Source organism: Mirounga leonina, unplaced genomic scaffold (genome assembly GCF_011800145.1).
Source record: "Mirounga leonina isolate KUSES-001 unplaced genomic scaffold, KU_Mleo_1.0 Mir_154, whole genome shotgun sequence".
NCBI lineage: Eukaryota > Metazoa > Chordata > Mammalia > Carnivora > Phocidae > Mirounga > Mirounga leonina.
The window spans coordinates 13,808,610-13,828,569 of record NW_023270389.1 but is presented as its reverse complement, the minus strand read 5'-3'; the positions used below and the strand labels follow the sequence as shown (position 1 = coordinate 13,828,569).

At 33.7% G+C, this 19,960-nt stretch overlaps 1 protein-coding gene across 1 annotated transcript in view; it reads left to right on the top strand.

Moving 5' to 3' along the window:
- SPATA17 (spermatogenesis associated 17) overlaps positions 1-19,960 on the top strand; it is a 166,398-nt gene that overhangs the window by 53,950 nt on the left and 92,488 nt on the right. Inside the window, exon 6 of the mRNA XM_035010125.1 lies at positions 11,834-11,957. Coding sequence (XP_034866016.1) covers positions 11,834-11,957 — 124 coding nt within the window. The remainder of the gene's footprint in view (positions 1-11,833; positions 11,958-19,960) is intronic.

Here is a 19,960-nt window from a genome sequence, read left to right as displayed (position 1 = left end):
TGAATTTTGAGGAGCCAAATTATATTTTCAATAGTAACAAAATCTGATTCTCTTAAAATATGTAATACTTCCTTTATATATTGTTTCATGTTTTACAGTAAGTGTGTAATTAAACATTTACAGGAATACTGTGATACTATCGGAAAGGTCAGTTCACACATTTTACAATCTCTGAGCCTGTTCGAGGTAGGTGAAAGAACAAGTGTAAAGTCTTAGCAGATCTCAGTGTGAACCTCCCATTGAAAACACTAGGCATTAATTTTTTTAATCAAATAGAGCTATTGTCACTCAAACACATCATGAATCACCAGCATGTATTGAGCACTTACTGTATACCAAGTATTGCACTGAGCCCTTTATTCTCATTTTCTCCTTCAATTTTCACAACAAACCTATGAGGTCAATACTATTACCTACTCAACAATTCAATTAGAAAAATTTTAGTTTTGTTTCATTATGTCTGCGACCTCCCTCTAAGTGGTATTTTTTCATAGGATTCCTTAGTTGGAGTGGAAATATTTGTATAGATGTTTGATAAAGAATGAATAGTTACCTAAAATAAGGCTAAGCATAGAATATAGATGATGAACCATTTCATCATTAGTTATTTGGTAAAATTAAATGAAACTCATTCAGAGTCAATATTAAGAGTAATTTCTGTTTTGTTTTGTTTTTTTTTTTTAAAGATTTTATTTATTTATTTGAGAGAGAGCACATGAGAGGGGGGAGGGTCAGAGGGAGAAGCAGGCTCCCTGCCGAGCAGAGAGCCCGATGCGGGACTCGATCCAGGGACTCCAGGATCATGACCTGAGCCGAAGGCAGTCGCTTAACCAACTGAGCCACCCAGGCGCCCCAAGAGTAATTTCTGTTTTGTATTTATTTTCTTTAATAAAGCCCATCCATTTCCTTTTGAAAAGGTATTTTATTTTAAAGCTAGTCAATAAAATCATTTATTTTTACTAAACATTTTAAGTTAACGAAAAGAGTGGTAGATATTTCCGTTTTAGTTATATGAGAGATATATGAATCATGAAAACTGGCTGTTTTGTAGATTCATTTGGTAGGGAAACTGTCAGGTAACCTCCATAAATGGGTTATCATGTTATTTCATTTATTTTGATTATTTGAACTCAAATTAACTTCACAGTTTCACAATTTATCTATTGTGAATCTGAACTAAATAGGACAGAAGAAAAGGTACAGTTCCATTAAGCTCTAACATATCATTGGCTGTCAGGTAAGCCTTGTTATGCTGTCCATCCTCATTTAACTATCCCACAAGATCTCTTAATGAAGTTAAGCCCCAAGTTCACTCCAATAATTCTGTGGCAAGAGTTTGTGCAATGTAACAATTCATCACTTGTCAGGAAGGCACTTTTAGTTTATACATTTAATAAGGGCATCCTCTAGCTTGGTTAATTAGAAGTGAACAGTTTGCATATTTACTAAATGCAGAGTGTCATTGCCACCACGGCCTATTGCCTACATGAATTATTTCTCTATCTGCAATAAACAGCTGGGTAATTATTACTGCCATAATCAGATAAATTCCCTCTGTAAGGCTTTTCTTACATGGCAATTCTTTGAACTCATCCAAAGCTGAACAAAATTTATGAACTCCAGCAGCTAGGCCACTTTTTCATACTATGGTGTCCCTGTTCACTATTTCAAGGACGTAAGTAGAAAACCATTTATATTGTATAAATAAGGAGAATAAATATGATTACCTAAAGATAACATTTCAATAAACCTCATTTTAAAAGTATAATATTTTGATCTCAGCCGACTAAATGATAGTGGTTTGGCTTTATCTAATTGTATCTAGATGACAGGCTCTTTTAGTAAGGAATAACCTGAGATGTAAAGAAAACAACATTTTCGTTTTCAAGAACCAAATTAATCTGTAATGTTAGCTGTACATGTTACTTTTTCTCTGTAGAATTATTTTATATGTAAAGATAAAATTCGTATAGCAATTAATTTGGTAGAATTTAGATAATAACACACTAGAGTGTCTAAAATACAGTGAATATTCTTTGCTTTAGAAACAGTCTGTTACGTATCCATAATTAGTAATTAATGGCATAATCGATAATCACTTTACAGTATGGAATGATATCTACCAATCTTTCCACATACTATATTTTTAACAGGAATGTATTGCCTTTAACATATTGCTATTTTAAAAAGTTTTCAAAGCCAAGTATATAAAAAGAATAAAAAGCTTCATTCCTGAAATAGAATTAATAAAAGGAAAAAGCTTATTGCATTGGATATAATTTCTTTATATATATGTATTTAGTTTTTTTTTTTTCAAATTTAACTCTTTACACAATCAATTTTAGGCAGTTTACAAAAAGTTACATAAAAAAAGAGTAAAAGAAATAAAGACCACAGCAAAGGAAAATACAGAATGATAACTATATTGGTGTGACTGATCAGGAAATGTGATTAGTTAAGTATGTCCCATTGTGAAAATGTAAAAAAATTATGCATATGCCAAGAAACAGCTTTTTCTAGCCCTGATCTCAAAGAAATTTCACATTCGAATCTTCAGTAGGATACACTGGTAATGTAATGAACAGTGACTTCAGTAACTTTTTATTTTAAACAGGAAAAAAAGCCCTCTGAATTTCAAGTCTCTCTTTTTTGTGGTGATATTAAAAAAAAAAAAAAAAAGAGCCAGAGTATAACATTAAGTTGTTATTCATTTGAAAGCAAGGAACTAAAATATGTTGGTTTGTGGATAGAGTCCAACTTTGAGGAATGGATGAATTGCAAGTTCTTATCTTTCACTTATCCTAGCTGATCTCTTGATATGAGATGGGTGGAAGAGAGTTCCTTTTTTTCCTTTTTAATTCTGTGATAAAAACTGGTAAAGCTATTGTTAATATTGTTGATTGAGAGTGAATTTATATAGTGGAAATCAGATTCTGGTACTTGATATATTAGTGTACAAACTTCTTCAGTCAATATTTGAGGATACATTTAAGTTATTGTGAAAATGTATTGAGAAAATGTAGCTGTTGCTAAAAGAATTACTTATAATTCTGTCCAGTAGGCTATTGGGCCTTCGTATTATCTGTTCTTTAAAGCATAAGACATTGTTGATCGTTTTTTTTCTCTACTCTCTCTTACAGCTTAGATTCTGTGACACCACTCTCTCCTGGTTTCCTTTCTACTTTTCTGATGGTTTCTTTTTTGTGTGTGTATTCGCATTTATTTGCCTGATCTTAAATATTAATTTTTTCTCTTTGATGCATTTGCCTTTTCACTGTCTGTGCTCTGTACAATCACTTCCACTTCTGGGACTTCAGCTAACACTTGTCTTGTGATGATTCATAAATCTGGATACTCTGCCCAGCATTTTCTTCTGACTTCTTAGACTGATTACAAGACAATTGGCCAATAAATAGTATCCTAAAACTCATTCGATAATTTTCTGAAATTATATGTGATATACTACTAATGTGATACTACTTTAAAATATGTTGACCTCAACCTTCGTATATTGTTGCTTTACGATAGCATCCTGATTAATTCAGAGATGTGCCTGGATTGAGTGTTGAGTGTCTTGTATGCAAAAGCAGCAGCAATTATTTTTGCTTTAAAATGAAGTTAACACATTTTAAATGAGAGACAATGTGTGATATTTGAGTGAACACAAAGTAAATAAGATCTTGCAATTCTTTTTATATGAAATAGCAATTTAGCTACCTCAACTCTAAACTCTACCCCAAATAAAACATCCATAGCTTGATACTCCTCCTCCACAACTGAATCACTGTGAAGATACACAAAGGAGAGAAAATATGATGTACCTTGATCTACCTTTATGCAGGAAAGCCCCCATGCTGTGTCTCAAAGTCACCATCTGTAGAGTCATTTCATTTCACAAAGAAGAACAGGAACCTTGTTAATAATACCTGCCCCTTACCAACCTCAGTGGAATGTTGTGAGGTTGAATTAATGTCTGGAAAGCACTTGGAGCTCCTGAAAATAATGCACTGTGTAAATACATTTTATTATTATACCTACTGTTGTACTTAGCACAATGTCACTCTCAATTATTTGACATCATATATATTAAATAAAATTTTACTTCCTTTTACAGCAACTATCCAGAATAGTGAAAAGAAAGTAATTTTACAGTGAAATATGTGCATATTTTTAGAAAGAATACTACACACACAAAAAAAACTCTTTTCAACTAAGTTTATTCAAAGGAGCCAGAAGAAGAAAAAAATTGATTTTCATGAATGATCTTTGAATGGAGTCTTACTGCTTTTTAAAATCATGCAAAGTAGGCAAATGAAATAATGGAGCAATTGGATGATCCCTTTTTATGATCAGAGTGAAGTCATGGTATTGTAATTTTATAACATCGACCATTATCATCTCTTTTACTTTTTTCATTCTCAAAATATCTCGTCTATAGAGTACAAATTTGCTAGCATTACCCTTAGAGAGCCCATTCACCCTAGCTCAGGAAACCTTTCTTCTACTCTAAAGTGCTTTTCCCCCACTTGGTTGTTGAAGGACCATGTCTACCAAAGATAGCCAGAGTTTCCTGTGAGTAATCCAGCCTCATTTCCTCACCACGCTCCTCTCTCCCAGCACTTTAGGTCAGTTCCCAGGGCTGCCACCTACATGAAGCCTTTTCTGATTTCTCTGAGTTTAAGCACTGCCTCCATATTTCTTCATCTTCTGTCTGTAGTCTAGTTGGTTCTCTGTTATTTTATTTGTAAGCTACTTGAACGCAGGGATTGGCCTTTACACATCTTTCTTTCTTTTACTATCTTAAACATACTTGTGACTGCCTGACTGAATAAACAAATGAGTGTTAATGTTCTTCATGATATTCATTCTTAAAGTAGCTTAGGCATTTTGAAGAGAAATTAATCTATACAGCAGCAAAGGATTTTCAAGAGTAGCTAAAAGTATTTTCTGAGAGGACTTTTCTAACTGTTTTCAGAATGTTAAAGTCTCAAACTGTAGGTTTCAGAGTAAGGCATGAAGCTCAGGAGCAGCCTGAGTGCTTGAATATTAATGACTGTGTGCTACACAGTCCTTAATTTTAAACTGTATTTTCTCTTTGTAAAGTGCTACCCTAATGAAATTTGCAACGCCTGTCTGTCCAGCAGGTCCAGGGCCTCGGTAACCAGGTAGACAAAATAAGTGGTTTAAATGGTTTGACTGACTTAAAGGGAAGCTTTTGTTTCTAATACAAACGTTTTGGGTATTTTTCTGACTTCCAAAGAATCTGTTCTAAGGTTTTATCATTCCCCAAATCATTTTGAATGTCACACACCAAGTCCAAGCATATAATTGGCTTTATTTGTGGTTAATATTTTTGCTTATATTTTAGACTTCACTGCCCTTTTTTTCTTTTATCGTCTATTTGGTTAAATTAATATGGACATATTGAGAACATACAATTATGAAAGATAAAACAAAGCACATTCAACAAATTTAACTAAAAGACTTTTATGTCATAATTATACCCAGCAGAAAGTAATGCTTTTCAACTTTTTTTTTTTTTTTTTTTGAAGGCTTCTTGCACATCACTGACTTCATTTCCCATCAAAACAGAGTGAGGACTCTGGAGAATTGTCTGAATCCATTTCCTTAGAATTATTTTTTCTTAAAGATGTCACAGATGATGGCATTTTGTTTTTATTTGAGAGATTATGTAATATTATTACTAGTTCCCTCTGAAATTTTGGGCATTTACGCTTTAAAAAAAATCTCCATTTTTTTTAATTTCTCTGTCAAAATTATGATTTCTATGAAAATATTGTGGTGTACATATCATGTCTCCTTTGTAGTACTTCTCAGTGCTTTAGCTTATATGGTGATACTCATATTAAAATTATTAACTAAATATAAGGCATCTCTTTATGATGTCATATTAGTAAGATTGAATCATCTTAATTCCTCAACAGAGTTGATAATTTCATTGCAGCAGACTAGTGCTTCTCAAACTTTAGGAAGCAGGAGATTGCCTCAGGATCCCACCCCAGCCCGCCCAGGGTTTCTGAGTTGGTCTGGGGTGGAGCCTGAGACTGTGCATTTCCAACATTTCCCAAGTGAAACTGATGCTGTTTGCCGGAGACCACACTCTGAGAACCACTTTATAGGCAAAGAGCCAGAATCCTGGTTCTTCCCTACTTCCCAAGAGAGGCTTTCTCAATGTGGCTTCTTCCCTCTTCTAATTAAACCATCATAAATGATGAAATGTACTACTAGTCAGCTGAGAAATAGTTAAAAAGGATGGTAGCACTTAGTTTATACCAGATATTAGACCAAATACTTTGGGAGGGACATATCAATGAATAAACCTTAATCCTGACCTTTAGGACCTCCACACTTGGGGAAAGTTCAGGAAGTCGTGTATGCATGTGGCTATAAATATATTGTAAAGTATAACAGACATATAAAAGAGAGGATTATGAGAGTAGAAACAGCTAGAGATTATTGTTGAAGTGATCTTTGAAGCCTTTTTTTTCTTTAAAGAATTTATTTATTTGTCAGAAAGAGAGAGTGCGAGCTTGCACAAGCAGGGGGGGAGCGGCATGCAGAGAGAGAAGCAGGCTTCCCGCTGAGCAAGGAGCCTGATGTGGGGCTCCATTCCAGAACCTTGGGATCATGACCTGAGCCAAAGGCAGCCACTTAACTGACTGAGCCACCCAGGTGCCCCATATGAAACCTTTTTAGAGAAAAGGTAGAGATTTTTGTTTTGGGGTTCTGGACCTACAAAGACGAGAAGATAAAAATTATTATTATTTTTTTTAGTACCCTATTTTGAAACGAATAAGAAAATCAAACAATGGCAAGATATAGTTGACTCTTGAACAATGTGGGAGTTAGGGGCACTGACCCCCCTGTACAGTTGAAAATACACATTTAAGTTTTGACTCCCCCTAAACTTAACTACCAATACCCTGCTGTTGACTGGTAGCCTTACCAATAGCATAAACAGTTGATTAACACTTATTTATATGGAGTATTATATTCTGTATTCCTACAATAAAGTAAGCTAGAGAAAAGAAAATGTTATTTTTAAAAAAGATTTATTTATTTATTTTGGTGAGAGAGAGAAAGAGAGAGTGCAGGGTGGAGGGCAGAGGAAGAGGGAGAGAGAAACCCAGGCAGACTCCGCCAGGAGCCCTGAGATCAGACCTGAGTGGAAACCAGGAGTCAGACACTCAACTGATTGTGCCTCCCAGGCACTCAGAAAAGAAAATGTTATTAAGAAACTCATAAGGAGGAGAAAATACATTTACACTATTGTTTTTGTTGAAAAAAATCTGCATATAAGTGGACCTGTGCAGTTCAAACTTGTGTTGTTCAGGAATCAACTGTATTGGATTTGGGCAAAATATGTGATATGAGTATAGTATTTTGCATAAAGGCATGAATTTTGCTGTGAGACCTATATTCAAATTCTAACCCTCACCTTCTAGTTTGGGAGTTTGGACGGAGATTTAACCTCTGTGACTCTCATTTCGTAATCTATAGAATGGGAGTGATAATACTTGCCTCACTGGATTGTGAAAGGATTAAAAGTGGTAAAGTGTATGTTTTAGCCAGGAACCTCTTGGAAATAAAATGTAAATGTAGGGTTAAACTGATAACACTTTATTAGACCGATAAACTGATAACACTTTATTAGACTGATAATACTTTATGAAACTGGTAATACTTTATACTAATAATCAGGGCAGTGAGGATGAGGAAAAGTGGGAGTGAAGTGTCCGAGAATGCAACGATTTGGTGCAGGACTGTATTGGTGAGCCTTTGAGGAATAACAGCTGTAAGGTGGTAGAGAAGTTGAACTGCATCAGAAGTCTCAGCCAATCTCAGGAAGCTCAGGATTTGGATGGGTCTTTAGAGTGGACCCAAAGTGAGACAAAGGCTCTGGGCCTATGTATTCCCTCAATCACCAGTCACTGGATGAGGGGTGGAGGGAGAGAGGGACAAAACCTGAGACCAGGCAGCTGATTTTCTCCGGGGCACACCGCTCGCTGTGCACTACTGCTGCCAGTACTCATGCATTGGTCCTGTAGGGAGGAATGTGATATGATGAGCTCTGCGGCCCTGGCCACCACTTTGTGTGGAGTCCCATAGTGACTCAGCAGGGTACAGCAGGTAGGCACTGCATGCTCCATTAGCCACATAGGTTTGCAAGGAGAACTCTCAGCAGTGCACAGCAGATGAAAAAAGAGAAAATTTATTTGCACGGCGCTCTCCCATGTCCCATTTCCCACCAGCCATGCCTCTGTGCCTCTTAGAAAACCAGATTCCATGCTTTGCTTCATGGATTTCATCTACAAATTACACACTAATCAGGAGAGAGAAAAGAAGAGATCACTGAGGGAATTTGAGAAAGTATAAAAGATTGGTATCCAGGTGAGTCGATAAAGCAGGTAGTCTAGAATATGACTTAGAGTGAAAATTCAGTATATAGCTAACACCCGTGTAGCACCTTCCTTTGTGGCAGCCCCACTCTGTGTACTTTACGTAGATAATGTATTTGTTCCTTACAATAGTTTGATGAAAAAGATACTAATACTAGTATATTTACATTTTATAGACGAGGATATTGAGACTCGGATATTAAAGCTAGTAAATAGCACAGCAGAGAGTTTATATAACCAGGCGTCATTTCAGAGTTTATGCTGTGAACCATTCCACTGTATTGCTTCCAAGTAGCTATTATTATTTTTATTATTGCTATCATAATTAGAATATGTAAATATTTTATCATAAATATAATTAGCATTAGCAAAATATATTGAATATGAAAGACTTTACAAAAGTTTCAGTAATTTTTACTTTCATTTTTAAACTAATATCACCAGATAATTAGTATTTATGAAAAGTGATACAGGAAGTCCTGGCACTTACCCAAGTTTCTTTAGCTATACAGTAGAAAACAGGATCATAAAATAAAAGAAAATGTATGTGGTTCATTCAATAAAAAAAATCTCTTCTGCATAGTATATCTTGTATCAGGATGACTACAGCCTGATCTGCAATTAGAGAATCTGTAAATCTAAGGACCCTAATTCCATTTCTGCCATTAACTGATTTGTTATTTAGAATACATCACTTCATCTCTTTATGTGTTAACTATATTTGTAAAATAAGGTAATTAGTAACATCTATCGTATATATATCACAGGACTTTTTTTAAGGATGGAAATAAGACAATATATATGCCTGAAATGAAAAAAATATATTGAAAACAACCTGGAATTATTTGGGAAAAAATTTAACTGTTTTAAAAGTACTGCATTTAAAAAAGAAAATCCCTGGATAAAAAATCGATAATTTTTATAATTTTATAAAGAAACCTAGTTCAAATGGTTTCCATCATTTAGTCTTTAATGGGATCATAATTTTTTATTACATCCTTTACACTGAGACATCTCTTCATCACTATTGATGTAACAAAACTTGTATATCAGGGATAAAAATTTATTCAGCTCTTCCTACTTGGTCATTGAACAAAGACTATTTGACCTGAATATAACTGTGGTGTTCAATATATCTGTACACTCTCAAGTATGGCAATAAATCAGGAACATAAGGTTGATTTTTTTCAAAAATTATATAAATTTATTAAATTAATTACTTTTGTGTTTTGAGATTACCACAGATTAGTTTTTCTAATGTTTTGTCAAATTTCTTGGATTTATTTTTAGGCCTTCCCAATTCCTCCTGGGTTTATGGTGTGTTTTCTTTACATACTGGAAACTGACATTCTTTTACGTATCTCTCAGTTTTTGCTTTCCTTGTCAAGCTCCCTGAGTTCATGCTGTTTTTTGTTTACATTTCCATATCCAGGAGATGGACTGTTTTTACTACATCAAATAATTTACACTTTTGATTTTGTATCCAAGTCCTATTACTTCTCTGCACCTTACCTGTTCATGTGTGTGTGCAATTATATTGGATATTTTTTTCTTTCTTATGTAAGTAAGATCTCTTCTTATTCATTAAATCATTTATCATTTATAGAGCACAAACTTCTTTGTAGATATATTTTTTTATTTTTGTGATTGCTTGGAAAATTACTGTGCTTATCTTTGGAATGACATAAAATTGGATACACGCATATCTGAATAATTATCCTTCTAGAGGCAGTTCATTGGTTATTTTAAATTATCTTAAAGACTTACAAGAGGAATTATAGAAGAAATTTTTTTTACATAATATTAAAAGTAAAGATGAAAATTAATAATGCATTTAGCTTTTTATGTAACATGTGATTGTTATTTTTCCTGGTAAAAATTCTCATTTATTCATATGTACCTGCCTTGAAATTTGTACCTTAAGGACAAAGAAAGGTCACCAATCCTTCTAACTCCTGGTTCTTTGTCAAAAATGGACACAGTTAATGAGGTTTGTTTGGTACAGAACAAATTCTCAGACACAGATAGAGATCCTTTCAATGGAAACAAATTTGTTTGGCTTTACCAGGTTACTTAGCGATTAATAATAGCCTTGAGATGCAGGTCAGAAAGGTCATTGTACCAGCTTGCCAACACAATCTAAATGTGCAGCTAGCCCAGCTCTGTGGGCGCAGAAGCCCCCAAAATACTATGCATAAAGTAAAACAGGCTATTTTCTGACTCCTTTTTTCATATTAATAAGCAATTTTCAAGAGAAGAGTGGCAAAATGAGGGCCATGCCACTCCAAGTAATTCATTTATTTTGCAATTTAATCTTATGTTGAAAAAATTGCTCTGCTGCAATAGCATAGCATGGTGATTTTTAAACGTCAGTGTGTTTCATAAGTAACCTTGTATGAAGTATTGTATTAGTAGCCTTTAACAGAAAATTGCAACAAAAATATTTCTAGACATTGAAGTAGAAATGAGAATCTTTTTTTATTTTTGGAATCTTTCCCTCTACTTTCCCTTGATATCTTTGAGGTAACTGCTTAGATCATTTGCTTAAAATTGTACTTAAAGAACTGGACACTAAGTTACATATCTATTTTTAAAAAAGAACAACATATAATTTCAAAACATTATTTTAACATGAATAGTTAAATTTGTTCTGTGAAAATGAAAGATTTATTTTTTTCCATATTTCATAATATCTTAGTCTATTTATCAGGCATTTTTTACATAGTATATTTTAAAAGTTTATTTTTTGTTTAAATTTCTTAGATACACACACATAAGTGATGGAATTTTCATTATTTTTAATGGAATTTATTGTACCTACAAAGCCATGAACTTATTCACCTAGTTTAGCTTTTATTTTAATTATCTGTATAACTGAACAAAATAACATTTCAAGTGCAGGTTAATACATGTTGGTATTATTTGAACTGTTAACTGAAGTAAACTTAAGCATATTTATAAAAATCCATCACACTTTCAAAATTAGTCTGTTAGTATACAAAATAAATGATTAGAGACTTGTAAATATGAAATCAAAATTTAAAGGAAATCAGTAGCTCAGATGGTTTCTTGGGATATTTACATATATCCGAAATAGCTAATCTTCAACCAAAGAAAATGGCAAGGTAGTCATTCACTTACTTTGCACTTGATATATTTCCTTAGCTGTTGAGTTAATTATAATATGTAGATATTTGATTTAAAAAAATCTAACCACTGAAAAATCACTTAAATGCTTTTTAAAGATTACAAAGATTCAGTGGAATGTGCAGCTAAGATCGATTACACCACTGATTTTGATGGATGTGGGTGATGGTAACTGCTCAAAAAATTTCTTGATTATCATCAGTGGAAGAAGGCAAATGCTAGCAGATTTTTGGTGTCATAAATAACTGCAGATTGTTTTGATGCAGGGAGGCCCTGGAGGAGTTTGCAGAGATGAAAGAAAGAGAAGAGAAGAAGGCCGACCTCGAAAGGGAAGAGAAGAAAAGAGATTACCAAGCCCGAAAGATGCATTACCTCCTCAGCACAAAGCAGGTTGGTCTACCTGTCCCTGACAGCTCCCGTAAACCACTTGGGCCCCTGGCCTGACAGAGATAAAGTAGCAGGCTGAATGGGACATGACTTGTTGAAAAGATATCACAGAGACACTACTTCGCGTTCAATTTCGTGCTTCTGTGTAGGTGAGTGTAGGCACCATGACTCGTCTGTGACAGCAGCTTCGTAGGCAGCCGCTGGGACGCCAGCAGAAGGTCCACGTCCGCAGTGTGATCTGCCGCTGTGATAACACAACACAAAGGGCATAACCTCGCTTTTGAAACCCATTCTGAGTGGCTTATTGTTGTTTCGAGAATTGATCAAGAACTAAGAAGTTATTAAACCGAGGTCGCTTTCAGGTTTTCTCTTTCACTTGAGCTAATGTTGAGATTAAAACCGTTCTTGCACCCTTTCTAAAGTTTGATGCACGTTTTCAAGTAAAGCTTTGAACAAACCTGCTTCAGCAACTACATCTTCATATTGAGATACAAATGTGGAATTTGGAATACTTACAATGATTTTCTTACAAATGGTAAAATTTTAGTGCCTCAGATCTTGTTGTAGTTGCTAAGAAAAAATACATTGGCGTGTAGAATATTCTGCTCACAAAGAAATATGGTTAAAAAACAACATGAATTTGGGGGTTGAAGTATATTTTGTTAATCGAGCTTCAGGCAGGAAACTAGCAATTTGTGGGTTTTTATTCTTTCTCATAGACTTTCAAGTTCAGTCTCATAGTTCAAATGTCTCAGACATGGGCAAGTCAAGTCCATGGCGGAGTGTCCGTGGGTGTCCTCTGAGACTGAAGGTCATGGTTCGAGGCATCCAAATTCAAAAACATTAAGTACTGGACTGGCCATGTACATCTAGAACAGAGAACTGCACTTCTAGCCTCTATTTAGTAGAGTAATTAACAATACTTTCGCTAATGATGACTATCTTAGTATTTACTTAGATTTGTATAGCTGAGTTATCTCCAGTTAACAGACGAGAAAACTGAAAGAAAATTACGGGACTGATTTATAGACATAAAAATAGTAATAATAGGTCTGGTACTCAAACTGAAGTCTTTGGATTCTAAATACTTAGGCAATAAAGACAAAAAATAAAAAGTCGAGGTATTTTAAGTTTCAATTATAAATCCATAATGATGTAAAAAATTTACCTGTATAATTGGTGGGCTACATTTTTTTTAAATGTAGAATCACATATCAGGAATTCTCTTTTTTTAACTTCAGTTATTAGTAATTTTAATTTTGATGAAACTAAGGGAGGCATAAATATATCTTTAATTCTTTAAACCTGATAATAATTATTGGGTACAGTTGTTTATTTTGATAACTCTGAATCCCTTTTATACTTTGAATCTTTCTTAATCTGAGGTCTAATTGTGCTGTTTATACTTATGATGGGTAATGTAACAGCAAAAATAAATTTTTAAATGGTGAAATCAGATTTAATGGAAACATTTGTTAATTCTCTTTTATCCAGGGTTATTTAGATATCAAGTACATAGAGAAATATTTTAGAAAGTCCATAAAGACTTAGTTATTTTACCAATAAAAATAATGGAACAGCAGGGGGTGCCTGGGTGGCTCAGTTGGTTAGGTGACCACCTTCTGCTGAGGTCATGGTCCCGGAGTCCCAGGATTGAGCCCCACATTGGGCTCTCTCAGTAGAGAGCCTGCTTCTCCCGCTGCCCCCCACCCTGCTCGTGCTTTATCTGTCTCTCTCAAATAAATAAATAAAATCTTTAAAAAAATTAAAAAAAAATAATGGGGTAGTAAATATCCATGGAATACTTACCTCTGCCACAGAGTATGGTAGATACTTTGTATGCATAATTTCTTTATTTTGATTTCATTTTAGTTTTAAATTTAAACACCTGGTTTAACAAATTATTTCACAAACTTGACCATGTGACTTGACTCCTGACCTTAATGAATTTTTAATATTACCATTGTGTTTTAGGTATGTTTGTGTTAACAAATACAAGCTGTCAATGCCCTAGCCCATTTTCCTTCTTGTTTATACCTTGCAGACTGCTGGTACTATCCAGGTATATAAACTTTAGTTTAGTGATCCCTTGTCTCCAGAAATCCTTGGCATCCAATAGAATGATTGTTTTTGGGGCGCTGTGTACAGTAGAAACAGTATGGGCATTTTGAAATCAGAGGTAAGTTGGCATCCAAGCTCTCCCACTTAGGGTAAAATATCAGGAGATTACCTGGAACTGTCTGTTTCACTCTGCAATTTGAAAGAACATTACGAGAATTGAATATATTTAAAATACTATCTGGCCCTTAGAGAGCATTCCAGTAAATGGTAACAATCATATTATTAGAATTTAACCTATCGAGGGGCACCTGGTTGGCTCAGTCAGTTAAGTGTCTGCTTTTGGCTCAGGTCATGATCCTGGTTCCTGGGATCGAACCCTATGTCAGACTCCCCGCTCAGTGGAAAGCCTGCTTCTCCCTCTCCCTCTGCCTGCTTATGCTCTCTCTCTTTCTCTCTGTCAAATAAATAGTTTTTGAAAAAAGAATTTAACCTGTCAAGGATAAATGAAGATTCTATACTTTCATTTTCTTCTGTTTGTCGTAGTTGTTGGAAGCATTCATTTTTCTCATTTCTTTTCTTTGCTTTCCTTTAGTTATTAATGAAAATTAGTTAGAAATATTTATAATGATCTTCCCCAACATCCCCCTGCCCCATTTTACAACTGCCCTCACAGGCCTGAGGGCAACAGAGGGAAAATGATGTTCTTAAATCCGCTTCCTTGGAGAAGAATATTACAAAAATATCAGAGATTTTCATTTGGATCTGGCAAGTTGGTCTGTTTTGTCCTAGTGATCTTCATATTTGATCACAAATAACTGGAGATAAAATACAATCCTTTGAATCTATGCAGACACTTTTATTCCCAAAGCAAACTTTTTTTTTTTTTTTTTGTAATGAAATAGAGCAGTGGTATCATCTTAGTCTCATCTGTTGACATTGGTGAGGGGATTAGTTTTACTAATGGGATGGTACTGGAATTTCAGATGTTTTATTCCTTATTTTTCATCATGATGTAAAAAAGTTGAATTTTAAATTGATATTACAAGTCGTAATTATAAACCATCTTTACCTAAACAAAAGTATGCAATATTCACCTTAACCTGAATAAAGATATGCAACACTAACATTAATAAATAGATTGAATATACATCTTAACTTTAAAATTCTTTAATTATTCCAAAAAACATATTTTTGAGTACTGACAATCTATCTGATACTGAACCAGGAGTAGGACGTAAAAATGTATACTATATGATCCTTCACCACAAGGCATATTCACTCTGATTTCAGTGTATCCCAAACAAATATTTTTACTAGAAAGAAATTTGATACCTTTCAATTGCAGTTTATATAGGTGGTCTTATTGAAACTAACCATTTATATTTATGATTTTGTGATTCCATTTATTATTTTATTTTCACAAAAATCTTTCCTTTCCCTAACCTAAGGAAGACTCAGAGAATGAAAGACACATGTTTCAATTTGAGTATTATTACTGATTTTCTCAGCATGACTTGGCTATGGGGGAGAAATTAAGTTGCAGATTTCAAAACATTCCTGAGATATTTACAGATTAATTGCGCGTTTTAAGAGTTTTGATTTCAAATTAATTAAATATACATTTAAGTACAAAATAAAAGCCAGGTATGAATTGAGTATTTGTTATTAAAGGCTTGTGTCAGTTTTAACTCTCAATTTGTGCAGTTATTTGAAAATTTACTGAATAAATATTCAAGTGTAAGTAATTTTTATAAGAAGTGCATCAGGATAAGAAAAGTTCTGCGGATGTATTTAAAGGGAATAATACTAATAGCCTTTTTAGAACTGTTTTATTAGTGATTTCAATAATTTAGGAGTGATTTATAATGATATATAATGATAGTTTGTAGAATATTAATTTTCAGACTAAGTTTTCATAGGTCTAATATAGCTTCACTTAGATGAGTAGAAATAAAACGTTAATTCAGACAAAGAATGCTTTAGAAAACGTAAGGAATTTTCTAAGCCAAAATTGTATTTGTGAATTCATATATAGATAATAAATGAAGTCATATGTTATTTAATTTTTAATAATTTTAGGACTATTATGCTGATATACTGACATACTCAAACTGATAACCTGTTTGAAAGTCAGTGTTAGTACAAATCTAGTGTATATCTTAGAATAGTTCCAAAATATATTCCTGATTTTTACTGATATTAAGTATCTCATCTTTATGCAAGCAAATATGTTAGCACTAATAGGAATTACACAAGTAAATAACTAATATTGCAATGAGTGAATTAATAGACCCCTCAGGGTTTTATTAATTAAAAAGTTCAAGTCATATTAAAGCACCTTTTGTATATGTTTATTTCAGAAAGCTGAACATGGTAACTTATTTGCATAAATAATCAATCACCATTTACTAGTAGTAATAAGGTTAATTTGTTGCTACAGACATAATAGGATTAGTCAATTATATTTCCCAGAAAATACTATTTGTTATGCACCCCATCACCTGTAAAACAGGATTGAGTTTAGTGCCCTTATTAAATGAACACATCAAAAAAATCTTTGTCCCTGTAAAAGTTTTATGAAAAGAAAGCTAATTTTAGTTGATTTGAATAAGTAGAATGCAAACATTGCTTCCATTTGTAAATTAAATTTATCTTTCTGCAAAGATTGATTACTTAATAAAGTTACTTATTTTGATTCAGTAACCAGTCAGACTAAATCTAACACATATAGGACATTTTTCCTTTGAATAAAATCTCATGTGCAGATTTGTTTTATTCCAAATAAACTGACTTTCATTCCCGTCCTTGTTCTTGGGTAATAAATTATGTTGTCTGCTCCACCTACTGGTAGATACATGAAAAAGGCCTATTGTTGGACTCATTAGAAGACACTGCCTCTAAAATATTGCCAGAATTTTTACAGATCCTCCTAGAGAACAGCAGAGTTACAGATACAAATGTAAGATTCAAGAACCACATCATAAATAATGTTTAGAGATATAGGTTATTATATAGAATTATATACATTGTTTCCTGATCAGTGAAAAATATAAGCAGTTTTTATTTCAACATACTAATAAAAAAGGATGGATACAAAATATGATTAAGTGTAACTATGTGTATTTTATTTTGTAACAATTGCTTTTAATAGTTTATACTTATTCAAGTTAAAACTAAAATGAAAATTTATAAATTTAATTAAAATTTGTAATAGTTTATAGAAATAATTTTCATGTCATCACTTATATAATAGGTTTCCAGTGTTTTTCTTTAATAGGTAGTTTTTATATGGACACTGAGGTAGTGGTTTTCAGTTATTTAAGATTCTTTAAAAAGACCCTGTACTCCAATTATATTGATAAAACTTTATCTTTACTTATTTTATTTTTTGAGAGAAACAAATGGTTTCAGCGACCTTTTTTTTCAAAATTTTATCAAATCACGTGTATACGGAAGGAAAGTGGCTTAATTAAAAAAACTTAATATAACAAAAATAATCGATAATCTGATATGGATACCATATTGATATAGATAACATGTTTATAAGACAAATATTATAAGGTGAAAAAATGTGTAAATTAAGAAATACAGTAAGTCTTCCAAGTCATTTATTGCTTTCAACTCTATCTCTTCAAAATCATAAATGGGGAGATTTCTGTGCTTGATATGTGATTGCTCACTTTTAATTTGAGGTGATGAAGTAAGAGTGTTTACCTGCATATGGGCAAGCACATGTGCATGCATGCATGGGTGTGTGTGTGTGTGTGTGTGTGTGTGTGTTATATCTTTGTGTATAAGGTGTATTTGGAAAGCATCTTTGGAGGTCCTTCTCATAAGGCATTTTCCTTAGTCAATGGTATAGCACAGTAATAGTTGGGAAACTCAAGTGTGATGTTAAAAAGTACCCCTGTAATAACTGTCTGGAATATACTTTTACACCCCTGATCCTTATCTAAAAACCACTTCTTTGACTTAAAAATATTATGTTCCTCTCTCATTTCTAGGTTGGACCCCCCCACACTTTCTCTTTTTCCCTCTTCCCTCCCTTCCCCCATCTCTGTATTTCCATAATTTACATGCAAAAGGATGTATGCCTTGATATTTATGGCTGTTAATAGTATTCACTAGGGGCGCCTGGGTGACTCAGTCGGTTAAGCTGGGATCGTGCCCTACATCAGGCTCTCTACTCAGTGGGGAGACTGCTTCTCTTCTCCCTCTCCCTCTGCCTGCCACTCCCCCTGCTTGTGCTCTCTCTCTCTCTCTGTCAAATAAATAAATAAAATCTTAAAAAAAATAACAAACAATGAATCATGGAACACTACATCAAAAACTAATGATGTAATGTATGGTGGTTAACATAACATAATAATAAAAAAATAGTATCGACTATATTGAGTATATTACATTTCTGATCTTCATGGTTTGATGCAACCTGATTTAGGGCATTCACATGGGGTTCCTCCTGCTTTTTGGCTTTTTTTCTTCTTTATGTGCTTTTTTCTTTATTTGTCCAAATCAGTCTTTATTTTGATCAATGATCTAAACTATTCCTAGTCATCCAAATTTTTAAAATCTTTCACTCTTTTTCATTTTCTGTGTAAAATCACAGACTTCTTTCAATTTATTCTTCTTACTGTCTTTTAAATAAATTCCATTATGTCCATTTCCTGAACTCTGAGCAATGGTAATAATCTCTAAAATGATTTTCTTTTTGTTTAGTCTTTTGCTCTTTGTCCCAGTATATTTACCACTATCAGATAAATTTTGCTACAGTAGTACTTTTTATGTCATGTCTCTTTACAGTTTATAAACCTCCAACAATTCCCTGTTGTCCATAGGATAAAATCCAAAGTTTTCAGCGTATGCATTTGAAACTCTCCAGACTGACTCTACTCTGCCTATTTATATTTAGCCTTATCTTCTTTTCCTCCTCAGGGTGAGCATCCTGATACAGTCTGATTTTATATCCTAGAAACAAACAGTCATCACAAGGGTCTCTTTATATGAGATAGGTGACTTCTTGTGGCTTGTCATACTCTGGAAACTCAGAAGCTTCCCTGTTACCTCCCCCACCCCCAAAAAAGAGCCAACATCTCACATATGTTCCACTAACACTTTGATTTTGCCGTTACTTTATTGTTAAAGATACATTTCTTTTTCCTTATTAAAATACTTTTAGAAAGGAGACAGCTATTAAGGTGTTCTTATTAGTATAGCTTGGTGAAAATTAGTAACTGTGAATAGGCTATCATAAAAGGAGGGAAGAAAAGTATGTCCAGAGTCCTGAGGCAATGCCTAGAGTATGAAGACTAAAATGGGCATAAGGTTGGTAACAAAGGGAGCCAGAGATGCTAAGGGATATATTGACTACATGGAATGTCTGGGGAGAAAAGTAGATCTTATAAGGCACTGTAAAGATAATTAGGAGGACATGTAAGAGAAACTTGGCAATTTTGCCATTTTCCTTATCATTTCTGCTATTTAGTATTCCTAGTTAACTATATCACTCTAGATTCCTCTTATTTCTTTCCTACATCACACAGCATTCTCAACAATGAATTCTTAATTCTTACATTATCCACTCCCTGGTTATGGCACATTTTTTTAGGTTGAAAAGGTCTGGCAGTAAAACAGAATTATGAAAGTAGGGAGTGGGAATAGATTCATAAGTCTTACATGAAGATCTTATATTTGTTTTTGCCAACTTCCCAGTAGTTTGTATGTTTCCATGGAGAAAAATATAAAAAATAGGAACTACGCTGACAGAGGACAGGACCCCTGATTGGAATATACTAGAGCAGCATGGGATCTTTAGAGGTTACCTTTCTAGCTCTTTCTGTTAATAGATTAAAGAAAGCAGGTCTGGAAGATGAAGCAACCTGCTCAAGGTTATATAACTAGTTTATTTAGACTCTGTGGTGTTGGGGTATCCTCAGTACAGTGAG